The 13,242-nt window shown below is 43.4% G+C and overlaps 1 protein-coding gene across 1 annotated transcript in view; it reads left to right on the forward strand.

Annotated features, from left to right (window-relative positions):
• Positions 1-13,242, forward strand: part of LOC112254117 (receptor-type tyrosine-protein phosphatase T) — a 491,368-nt gene that overhangs the window by 99,527 nt on the left and 378,599 nt on the right. The window contains exon 2 of the mRNA XM_024426355.2: positions 11,709-11,834. Coding sequence (XP_024282123.1) covers positions 11,709-11,834 — 126 coding nt within the window. The remainder of the gene's footprint in view (positions 1-11,708; positions 11,835-13,242) is intronic.

Raw genomic sequence — 13,242 nt, forward strand, 5'->3', positions numbered from 1 at the left:
TGAATCCGTTGTGTAGTACTAATGCAAAAAACTAAATGTCCACCCAGGGCTGGTCCCAGGAGCGAGTTTGGGAAACCCTGGGTTATCCTGTAGGTAGACAATACTTTTATTATAATTTAGTGATGATTTGAGTTCCTTCCTACATTTTTGCTGGCCCTGCCATGAATGGATTTCTGCCTACGCCACACACACACACACACACACACACACACACACACACACACACACACACACACACACACACACACACACACACACACACACACACACACACACACACGCTGCTGTCTAAGGCACTGCTGACACCCTGGTTCAATTTCAGGCTGTATCACAGGGCGGCGCACAATAGGCCCAGCGTTGCCTGGGTTTGGCCAGTGTAGGCCGTCATTGTAAATAAGAAATTGTTCTTAACTGACTTGCCTAGTAAAATAATAAAAACACACACACACCAATTTGTAATATACTATGGTTTGAAGAGGCGTGTCAGAGTTCGTACTCTCCCCCTCTAAAAGTTGTTACATAGGGAATGGAGCATATGGAACATACAGTGATGCCTTAGCGGCAGGTTTAATTGCTTTCATCCCATCCAATAAAATGTAATATCAGCACAGCTGGGTCAATGGTAAACAGTAAAAGCATCACAAACGCCCCTAAAAATCTGCTAAATATGTATTAGCTAGTTCCAGTGGGAGAGAGCGAGTGCTTGTTTATTCCATGACTAACACATGACATATCTGTCTCACGGCGAGATGGGCAATCTGAGTAGTAGGAGGATAATTAAGTGTTTGTAGATACGGTTCTACATGAAGGTCACACACACACAGGCATGGAGAGGCATACTAACACACACACAAACAAACACACACACTCTGCCGAGACCCAGGGGAGGTGTACTAGCTTGCATACTAATCGCGCTGCTGGACCCCCGTTGAGTCCCTCTCTGACCCTGATATATCTGGGTGTCTTAACTACTGTCCACTGGCCCTTGTGAAAGCCACATAATACACAGTTGAAGTCAGACGTTTACATGCACCTTAGCCAAATACATTTAAACTCAGTTTTTCACAATTCCTGACATTTAATCCTAGTAATAATACCCTGTCTTAGGTCAGTTAGGATCACCACTTTATTTTAAGAATGTTAAATGTCAGAATAATAGCAGAGAGAATTATTTATTTCAGCTTTTATTCCTTTCATCACATTCCCAGTGGGTCAGAAGTTTACATACACTCAATTAGTATTTGGTAGCATTGCCTTTAAATTGTTTAACTTGGGTCAAATGTTTTGGATAGCCTTCCACAAGCTTCCCACAATAAGTTGGGTGAATTTTGGCCCATTCCTCCTGACAGAGCTGGTGTAACTGAGTCAGGTTTGTAGGTGTCCTTGCTCACACATGCTTTTTCAGTTCTGCCCACACATGTTATATAGGATTGAGGTCAGGGCTTTGTGATGGCCACTCCAATACCTTGACTTTGTTGTCCATAATCCATTTTGCCACAACTTTGGAAGTATGCTTGGGGTCATTGTCCATTTGGAAGACCCATTTGCAACCAAGCTTTAACTTCCTGACTGATGTCTTGAGATGTTGCTTCAATATATCCACATAATTGTCCCTCCTCATGATGCCATCTATTTTGTGACATGCACCAGTCCCTCCTGCAGCATAGCATCCCCACAACATGATGCTACCACCCCCGTGCTTCACGGTTGGATTGTGTTCTTCGGCTTGCAAGCCTCCCCCTTTTTCCTCCAAACATAACGATGGTCATTATGGCCGAACAGTTCTATTTTTGTTTCTTCAGACCAGAGGACATTTCTCCAAAAAGTACAAGCTTTGTCCCCATGTGCAGTTGCAAACTTTAGTCTTATGGCGGTTTTGGAGCAGTGGCTTCTTCCTTGCTGAGCATCCTTTCAGGTTATGTCAATATCGGACTCGTTTTACTGTGGATATAAATACTTTTGTACCTGTTTCCCTCCAGCATCTTCACAAGCAAAGGATTGCTGTTGCTCTGGGATTGATTTGCACTTTTCCCACCAAAGTATGTTCATCTCTAGGAGACAGAGACAACGTCTCCTTCCTGAGCGGTATGACGGCTGCGTGGTCCTATGGTGTTTATACTTGTGTACTATTGTTTGTACAGATGGACGTGTTACCTTCAGGCATTTGGAAATTGCACCCAAGTATGAACCAGACTTGTGGATGTTTACAATTTTTTTCCCATGATGTCAAGCAAAGAGGCACTGAGTTTGAAGGTAGGCCTTGAAATACATCCACAAGTACACCTCTAGTTGACTCACATTATGTCAAATAGCCTATCAGAAGCTTCTAAAGCCATGTCATAATTATCTGGAATTTTCCAAACAGTTTAAAGGCACAGTCAATTTAGTGTATGTAATCTTCTGACCCACTAGAATTGTGATACGGTGAATTATAAGTGAAATAAATTGTCTGTAAACAATTGTTGGAAAAATTACTTGTGTCATGCACAAAGTAGATGTCTTAACCGACTTGCCAAAACTATAGTTTGTTAACAAGACATTTGTGGAGTAGTTGAAAAACGACTTTTAATGACTCCAACCTAAGTGAATGTAAACGTCCGCCTTCAACTGTAAATACTCTATGCGCATATAAATGTACACACTCACAAACCTGCTTGCATACTATCACACACACATACACACTTTGAGCAGAGTAGCAGAGAGGGCAGAATTTGGAGTCAAGTGACACCAGCTGCCATATTGGAACACAACATCCTCTGATTTAAAATTTTACACCAATCCCTTTGGGAGTCTCCCAGTTCATGGTCTTTCAGGCAAGCATTTGCAGAGGGTGACATTGAACATGACTATGAATAAGTGTGTGTGTGTGTGTGTGTGTGTGTTTGTATTTGTGTAAGCACTGCTCCTTCCCCACCTGCCATCGATCGTAGATAATAATTACATGGATCATTGTGCAATTGCTGTTGCTGCAGGAGAGGTGAAGGCCAAATTAATTGCAAACAATCTTTAAAGGTATACTTTGGGATTTTGCTAATGAAGCCCTTTATCTACTTTCCCTGAGTCAGATGAACTCATGGATACCAAGTATACTTAGAGCATACAGATGTAGGATCTGAATTTGAGCCAGTTTGCTACAGCAGGAAAATAATCCTGCAGCTTCAGGAATTGTGAATTATTATGTGGATTACATTTCATTGAAACAAAATGTTGCTACATTTTTTGTTCGAGAAAATCAAGTCTGACGTTTTAAAGGGGAAATTACATACGTTAAAAGCCTTTTTAAACCCTTAATACACTACAAGTTTGTATTTCCTGCTGGGCAGGAAAATTCTCAGCAACAAAAGAGTGATCAAATTCAAATCTGTACAATAGTGTTGTTATGAACGTATAGTTTAGACAGTATTTAAATATTACAAGTACTCAGACATTGAGGATGAAAAGGGCAGAAAAAGAAAAGAAAAGCAGATGAGGAAGTAGAAAAAGAGACTAAGAGTCGAATAAGAAAGGAGAGACAGAGAGAAAAATAAATAAGGAAGAAAGAGAGGGAGGGAAAGAGATATTGACAAAAGAGAGGATACTGAGTAGGAGGGAGAGGAGAAAGATAGCAGGAGACAGATAATCAAATTAGACCCGTGGAGAAGAGAGAGATAAAGAAAGACAGTGAGAGAGAAACAGTCCAAGAGGTGGCGAGAGAGAGAGAAAGAGAGAGTGTGACAGCCAAGAACAAATCCCATAGAAGAGGGGGTGTACCTGCTGCCTGCTCTAATGAGGACCTGAGAGCGTGGCCAGTCAAGGCTCTTCACCCTCCTCCCCAAGCCTAAGCTTGCACCGGGGTCAGCCGCCCAGAGCCAGTCCCTGTCAAGATCCCCCCGCCTCAGCCACCTCATTCCCCCAGCCTCAGCCCCACTACCTCCATCGGACTAGTTCCCTTTGACTCTGTTTATTTAATTATTTAGTCCGTTTGGAGTCCGTAAGTGGTAGGACGGCTACTTAGAGACCCAATTACCACCGTAATCCCGCCAATCACAGGACGAATGGGGCATGAGGATCGAAATCAGCAAACTGTACAATAACCTATCGTTTTGTATCCTTCTTATCCCAGTGTTTACCGTTTAGGGTCTTATTTTTTTTAAACAATGGATTCCCAATTTCTACCTCTTTCTACGAGACATTGAGCGAAACTTATTCCACGTTCTGGAAAGACTTTGTGCCCAGTGACTCTGTGACAGGTTGGGAATGCACATTGGGCTCCCGAGTGGCAAAGAGGTGCTAGAGGTGTCACTACAGACCCTGGTTTGATTCCAGGCTGTATCCCAACCGGCTGTGATTGGGAGTCCCATAGGGTGGCGCACAATTGGCCCTGTGTCGTCCGGGTTAGGGGTTGGCCGGTGTAGGCCGTCATTGTAAATAAGACTTTGTTCTTAACCGACTTGCCTAGTTAAATGAATGTTTTTTTTTTTAAAGATGCTAGGTGGTAGTGTCAGAGTAAAATGTGAAGATATTTAATGCTAGGGCTTCTGTGGTGGATGAATAGCATGACAATGGGCCTCAGGATTGCGTCACGATATGTCTGTGCATTCACATATCTGGAAAGCAACAACATAGGGCACATGTGAGAGCTAGAAATTACTGCTTGTAGTGTTGTGTAGGTTGCTAGCTACCTTGTTGGAAGTTGCTGACTTCAGTGCTGCTAATAGAACTATAAAATGCTGTGGACTTTTCAGGAGAGGACTCCTGCTTTAGTGCTGTGGAGTAAGATTCTATGCAGTAGCTCCATCGCTAAAAGAGATGGATGTTTACATTCAATACCGCAGTGACCACACCAGTGCCATATGTACCATATTAATCAGAAAACGGCCTCTAAGCGAGGTGATCCATGGCTGTTATTTGCTATAACTCTCCTCTCCTGCACACTGAATACTGAATTATTTAGCTAATTGATTAGCAGGCCAACAAAGCTCAATTATTAAGGAGGTTGCTGAAACCAAGTCCTGCTTAGGGGCAGTAGCACCACTGACTGAACCCTAGCTGGACGTGTTCAAATACATACACACACACTAAAGACACACAAGAACACACACACATCCTCTACCACCACTGACATTCTCCAGGTCCCTTTTTTATTTTCTCTTTAAGACTAAAGTTTCATCTTGGCAAAGAAAGAGCCATTGCTGTCGGAGATTAAGGCGTTCAAATGTACATTAAAGGGGGAATCTGACAGCACGTTTCCGAGGCTTAAACATGGCTTTTTTCAGACTGGTCGATCATAGCCACTCACAACTTCTAACTGAGCCATCTCTCTCTCTCTCTCAGCTAGTCCCCTTTCACTCACTCACTCACTCACTCACTCACTCACTCACTCACTCACTCACTCACTCACTCACTCACTCACTCTCTCTCTCTCCCAGCTAGTCCTTTCTTTCTCTCTCTTTCACTCTCTCTCTCTCCCTTTCTCCCACTCGCTCTCTCTCTCCCCCTAGTCTTGGCTAGTCTGAAAGGGGATTCGAGGGCCTGTCTTTGGAGACAGCAAGCTGATACGGTGGCAGGTTTTTCCTCCCACTGACACTGTAGAGCTGGAGACAGCTCAGGCAGTTTCAAGCGACCCCGAGACTGTGTGTGTGTGCTGCCAAGGAGCTGAGCTCTCATTCATATTCATCCGGATAGATCCGCCAAGCGACTCTCCCTTTTCAGCTGCCTCCACAACCCCAGAGATGGATGAATGAGAGGGGGAGGGGTTGACACAGGGGACATAGTGGACTACACTGGGCCACAGCTTATTCCAGGGGTACCTTGGCTGTGCAGAGACATTTGAGAGTCACGCCTCGTCCTGCTAGAGACAAATAAGAGCTGGGCAATGGTGCTCAAAGAAGTCCCCAAAAGGGAGCTAGCCAGAAAAGAATGAAAAGTTGAGGTAAGTCCTCCAAAATTCACCCACAGAGAAGGTGAAAAATGAATAAAGCCTCCAGGGGCTCTCAGTCAAAGTTCATAGTAAAGTCAGCATACTTTCTTTAGAAGTTAATGAATCACAAATTCAAATCTAATGCTAATAAGTGGCTCTATTGCAGCAAAGCTGAGGCTGATACATTTTATTTGATCTTTATTTAACTAGGCAAGTCAGTTGAGAACAAATTCTTATTTACAATGACAGCCTACCCCGGTCAAACCCTAACGACGCTGGGCCAATTGTGCACCGCCCTATGGGATGTGATACAGCCTGGAATCAAACCAGGGTCTGTAGTGATACCCCTAGCACTGAGATGCAATGCCTTGGACTGCTTCGACACTCGGGAGCCCCTGCCACATTTCCCTAGCATTCAATATATTCACATTAGCGAGGGCCCTGGGTAGTCACTCTGCTGCGCCCAAATCTTATTGAGTGAGTGTGAGGTCTGTAATGAGCCCAGGGCTAACCCCTTCACCCGCTGGGGCTCTGAGCTCTTAAACAAGGCTTTAACATCCCTCTGATGCCACCACGCGTCTTCTTCAAGCTCGTGGGTGACAGGGTGGTGGCAGTGAGTTAAAAGAGGGCGTGGGGGTATGGGGGGTGGTGGTAGTGGGGCTGTGAACAGAGTTTTTAAGTGGCTGAGGAGATATGGGCAGGCATGGTGTGACGGGCATTTACTGCAGCTAATTTGCTGAGTGACAGCTCATCTCTGAGGGCGCAGGGTGAAGAGGAGTCAGACGCCAACATTTAGAGTGTGACAAAGAGACACTGTAGCTCATTACTGTAACAGAAGGTGGGCTTAAATAATCAACATTGGTGTTATTTTTAAGGACTCATACTTGGAGGAGAAAATTATGGTGAATAATATTTTTCATAGAGTGTGCAAATTGTTGCATTGTGTGTGTATTTGCATAGTAGTGATACACTACATCACCAAAAGTAAGTGGACACCTGCTCATTGAATATCTACTGATAAAATCATGGGCATTATTGTGGAGTTGGTCCCAACTTTGCTGCTTTAACAGCCTCCACTCTTCTGCAAAGACTTTCCACTAGATGTTGGACCATTGTTGCGGGGACTTGCTTCCATTCAGCCACAAGAGCATTAGGTGTTCAATGGGGTTTAGGTCAGGGCTCTGTGCAGAGCTTTACACCACTCCAGCCGAAGCTTTGCTTGTGTGCGGCTGCTCGGCCATGGAAACCCATTTCATGAAGCTCCAGACAAATAGTTATTGTGATGATGTTGCTTCCAGAGGCAGTTTTACACAGGCTACACGCTTCAGCACTCGGTTGTCCTGTTCTGTGAGCTTGTGTGGCCTACCACTTTTAGGCTGAGCCGTTGTCGCTCCGAGACGTTTCTACGTCACAGCTTTAGCAGGGCAGCTCTAGCAGGGCAGAAATTTGACGAACTGACTTGTTGAGGCCATTAAGGCCATTCTACTGCCAATGGTTGTCTATGGAAATTGCATGGCTGTGTGCTCGATTTAATACACCTGTCAGCAATGGGTGTGGCTGAAATAGCCAAATCCACTAAATTGAGTGTTGCCCACATGCTGTTGTATTACATAGTGTATGTGTGACTACATTTATTTAAATCTATCACCCTATGAAAGCACAAGAAACAGACGTTTATAGTTACATACTAGAGTGTGCTTTACTACACGTAGGTAATCATTTTTCTAAGAGGAGAAAATGGCATGACATGCATTTTGTATAAACTCATTATTTTTATTAGTGCATTTTATGATCTGGGGTGCTGTGGTGAAACATTTGTCAATTCTAACCAGCCTGAGCAAGAACAGACAGTCTTCATTGGCGGGGGGGGGGTCATTTCTGTTGAGTCTGGCTAAACAGAAATCAAAAGCGGGATACAAGTGAAAAAGGTGGAAAAGACACTGAGAGAGACAGAGACAACATCTGCTTTTCCACATCCTTTAGCCTGTGCTCTGATTGGCTGTGGGTGAGTGACCTGGTGGGAAGTTCTCTGGCCCCTGTGCCTGTGTTTTCTGCTGGCTTGACTTTATAAAACCCCCACTGTGTTTCACAGAAGGCCCAATAACGAGCATCCAAGGACACACACTGTTCTTCTCCCCCCTACAAGCACAGCCAGACCCAAGGACAGTGGGGAAGTGTCATACGGGTACACACACAAACACACTGTATCCATTTCTGCCTTCACATATTTTCCTTTGCCCTCCTGTGGCCCCGCAACATTGGAAATTCATAGAAAAGCATAATCCCTGTGCCTAGTGCTATGTAAGGGATTTCTTGTTTGAAAGAATGACGGGTTTCCTTGTTGTGTATTAAAGGCAGAACGAAGCTTGCTTTTCAGGCAGATTTCTTGTAGTCTTCCGTATCGTCTGTTCTTCCAATCCCTGGAATTAGGGGATCAGGACTGGCCTCCTATGAGGACACACCACCTGACTCACACAGGAGAGGAAAAGAGAGTCATTAATGCAAAGCTGCCATTTTAGTCGAGAAGTGGGATTAGTATGCAAATACTAAAATCAGAGAAGGGATAAAAAACGACTGACAACCTGCATAAATCTTGGAGGAAGAGTATTTTTACTGGGCTCGTACATTCCACACAACTTCTTAAATGGTTCGACATTGTGTAGTGTTTGTTACGTTAGTGAGTTCTGATCCAACTTCTGACACCAGTTGACTTTGTTAGTTGTATGGATGAGGCAGAGAGTCATGTTAGCATATTTACAGTACAGGTCATACATTCAGATCATTGAACTGGATCGATACAGAACTATCCCTTTCCAGGATTTCGTTCACTAGCCATGTGGCCTAGAGGCCAGTTAAGCCAGGTTATGGTTAAGAAAGTGACAATTATTTATTGATACACTGTGACCTGAGATGTATCTCCAAAAGAGTATGTTTCATTCACATGAACCGTTATTGTCTTTGAAAAGGGAGCCTTTCAAAGCCTGAAGAGAGACAGAAAAACAGAGAAAAATTGTCTCATTAACAGTTCATTATGTTCTGCCAATATTGTATGTATGTATCCAGAGATTTACTTACCGTCCCTGAAGCCTGTTATTGACCGCTCATCAACCCAGCATGCTTTTTGTAGAGATGTTGACAGATTCCATTTCCAGGCAACTGTATCCTCTAGCATTTCTTATTGGACATGTCCAGGTAGTTTCTCCCCATCTTTTTCCGTTTGGTGCATGAACACCAAACATGACCCAGCTCTGACCTGATTGAGCTTGGAGAGCCTCTGTCCGATGCCTGGCTACCTATCCTACCTACAGCGTTTTTCTCCCCCTCTCCGCAAGGTGATGGATGGGGATAGATTGGCTTAGGGAAATGGATTGTGTGGAGTGAGCTGCCAAGGTTAAAATGTGTATGCAAATTGGAAAATGTAGAATTAGTAGGGGTTGAGGGGAGCATCTAAATTGAATGAGTCATGTGTGTTATTAGAAGCGCTCTGTGCCTTTTGTCTGCCTTGTCATCTTTCTTCTCTCGTCTAATTCAGTGCTATTGGCGAAGCTGGATTTATTTAAAATGGGATGTGTGTGTGAGTGAAAGCGAGTCTGCCTATGTGTGTGTTGAGTGTGTGTACAATATATGTATCTCACGCATTCAATCAGCCTGCTCCCTCTTGTGTTCTGAATCCTGTCCGAAACGGATTGAATCCATTGACTTGTGTGTGTGTGTTTTCTTGAGCTATTCCAGGTACACAGTGACAACTAGAGAGGGGTCATTGGTAAGTTGTTTGTTGTTTCCACTCAAGCGGAAAAAAGACCACAAACAGTGGTCCTATTGAGTCATGCATTCTCTAGTGAAACTAAGAATATGGCTGCATGGCATTTGATAGGTCACATTTGTCCTAAATTGAGAGACATATTTTACATGACAAGACACTGTCCTGATATTCTGTATCGCTTACTGGTGTGGAAATAATAGCTTTAGCATCTGAGCCGTATACTAGCCTGCCTAGCTTGGAAATGCCGCCAGGGAGGGAAAATACTGAAAAAATGCATATGTTAGTAAACGCTGTAATTAAATCTTAGATGATGACAGTAAATTTAATGGGAGCTAACTAAGATCTTGTCTAAGTGAACAGAAAACAGACGCTTTAGCTGAGTTAGCCCCCATTGGTGTATGACATGGTAGGTCCTGTCAGTTTGGATTACAGTGGTCTTAAATGTAAGGTTATAATGATCAAATGGTCCAATTGGGGCTCCAAAATGGATGAAAGACTGGAATGTTTTAGAATTGGTAGAGGGTCTTGGGCCCTGAATTGGTTGAGTATGATCATAAGATGGATGTGTATGTTTGTGTTTATCAACACTAATACTTCATTTATACAGAAAACACTTAACCAAATTAGCCCGGAAGAAAATCTGTCCAAAAAGCGTATTTTAAAAAGAGATATGTAAAGGTTACAGTAAGAAATTCAACATTCGATCATCACTCACATTTAAATGTACTGTACAGTTGCCTACTTTCCATTTCCTTTACCTTTTCTACCACAATAACATTTCAAAACAGATATGTCCAAAGACCTCTTTGCTGATCGTGTCATCATAAGCTAGCCACCTCACTATGTAGCCTCCCTAAATTGCAAAAATATGAATTTCATTATTTACAGTACAATCGTAATCTGACAGCAATATTAATTGCAGCGCACAGATTCCCAAATTAAATCTTGAGGTGCGAACACATCTTTTCTGTCAATTTTATGGGTGTAAACAATGTCCTCTTTGAATGTAGAGACTGTGAACACACTCTACCATGCCTCTCAGTTCATTCAAACCTTACTGATGAAAGTGCTACATGTGAAACTCAATTTTATAAACAACGTCTCCACAGAGAGCCTAAAGAAATGCAGCTGCTGAAAAACCTTCCCATTACAACTCAATGTCTAACTAGCCTTAGAGATGAAAAGCCCCTGTTTTTACGCCAGCTCCTCCCCTAGGAGCAGATGTGGGTGCAGGTTGTAAGCAGGAGCTTTAACTGATCATCCAAACTGTTACTTATCTTTTGTGGGCAACTTATCAATAATGTATCAAATTGGTAGGCAACATTAATTAGAGGAGATGAAGGGCTTCGGCATGTTTTTCTCTCCCCCTCTGTGTCGGAAAATATCAGAACCGAGAGAGACATGGTGCAGCGAGTGGTTGTTTGACACTATTGATATGGAGAGTGAAAAGTTATTTGTTTTGTATTGTGTCCATATTAGGACAGCCTCAATCTCAGCAGTGAGACTTGGATTTATTGACCACTTAGAGATAAATGTTTGTGACCTTTCAGAATAGAACAAAATGAAAAATATGTCTAACAAAAGGCCACTGACACAAACTCCCCTCTCATTTGAATGGAATGTGCTCTTATTTTCCCATTCAGTACACAGGCAAGTCATTAGCCGCCAATGAGTGTTTAGAAGTTGGCTTATGCAATTTTACAAATTTGATTCAAATCTGAAAGCGAGCTTTGCATCAAACGATCCACGCATAAAAGCAGCTCAAAAACACAAAACATTTGTGTAATTGACAAAATAGATAATGCACAAAACCCCCAAGAATTCCCTTTGAATCCTCTCATTGCAATTAAACCACGCATCTCAAAGAGTACATTTAATTAGACCGAGTTTCATCTTGCTTTCTCAATCCATGGCTTCTGGCTAGCATAAAGCCTAATGCGCTGGAAAATAATTATTTAGCGGGGATGAAATAATGATGTGAGTATATGGCTTAATCGTGTTGACATATGCAACCCTACTCTTCTCTCTTCTCGTTGTGTCCTACAGGCAGCTGTTCATTTGAAGACCCCTACAGCAGCTGTGGCTACAGTGTGGCCCTCGGGACCAATGGCTTCGCTTGGGAGCAAGTAAACACTTGGGAGAGGCCCACCATGGACGCAGCTGTTCCCACAGGTACACAACGGGGCTTCCTCCTCTCTCCTATCCTGTATTCCACTGTCACCCCTGTGTGTGTGTGTGTGTGTGTGTGTGTGTGTGTGTGTGTGTGTGTGTGTGTGTGTGTGTGTGTGTGTGTGTGTGTGTGTGTGTGTGTGTGTGTAAAAATGGTGTATCATTAACTCGCTTTCGTCAGCTCATATTTCTTTCTTGTTCTCTCACTTTTCACCTGGACGATTGTATCTGTCTTTTGGCTCTCTTTTCTTCTTTCACTCCCTTTCTTTCACTCCCCCCCATCTCGCTCTCTTTCTCCACATATCCATTGCTCAGCTCATGTCTGAGTAGACCGAGATGCATTGTGACACAATCTCAGCCACTCCAAAGTGATACTGTCAAACACAGATGGCAATCCGGCCGCCTGTCAGTCCGCCTCACTGATCACCTATGGTAGGGATGTCAGTGTCAGCTCCCTGGCTCCACGGGGTGCCAGCTAGGGTTACGCCACTGACTGACATTAATCCAGTTAGGAGTTGAACATACTGCGTCTATGTCCCAAATGCCCCCCTATTCCCTACATAGTGCCCCACTTTTGACCGTAGCCGTATGGGTCTCCCTATGGGCCCTGGTCAATGTGATATATGTATCACTGTAAAGAAAGTATCTTGTTCTGTGCCGACTGCTGAGCAAAGCAAATTGCAGATTGCACACAAAAAAAGCATTTCTGAGCCTTTGGTGCAAATTCAGGTTGTGTACAAATCAAAGTGCAGAGAACAACATGATCAAAGTCTTGTGTTTTCAGCATGGCAAAACAGTAACCTCGTAGATCAGGATGGTTCATACGAGACTAGCAAAACAGGACACTTCAGACATATATATCTTTTTTTTAAAGGGCGGTATGAATAAATCAACAAACAACAGGAAACGCCATCTGCCTTCTTATCCATGTCATCAGAATAGGAGCGTCTAATCAAAGGAAATTGGGGCATCACTGTGTGTGTGTGTGTGTGTGTGTGTCTGTGTGTCTGTGTGTGTGTGTGTCTGTGTGTGTGTGCATGTTTTCCAGAGGTGTGGACTTGGGTCACATGTCTTGTGACTCAACTTGTAATAAAATAACTTCAGACTTCAGGACTCGGGACTCGACTTTAAGGTTACGGTTAGGTTAAGGGTTAGGTTAGCTGAAATAGGATTTTGTATGGGAATACATTTTTACTCCCAGAAAATTCATGAAAACAAAGCTGTGTGTGCGTGCAAGAGTGTGCGTATGTGTGAGTGTGCATGTGTGTTAATGCGTACCATGTGTCTGTGCCCCTCGCTGTGTGTCAACCACAACAAGCTGAGATGCAAGGGGGGCAAGCATCTTCACTGATCGTGCATGGCATTTCATATAATGTCCTGTTGAACAATGCCGGACACAGTGGGCTCTTCA

The sequence above is a fragment of the Oncorhynchus tshawytscha genome, linkage group LG07 (assembly GCF_018296145.1).
Source record: "Oncorhynchus tshawytscha isolate Ot180627B linkage group LG07, Otsh_v2.0, whole genome shotgun sequence".
Classification (NCBI taxonomy): domain Eukaryota; kingdom Metazoa; phylum Chordata; class Actinopteri; order Salmoniformes; family Salmonidae; genus Oncorhynchus; species Oncorhynchus tshawytscha.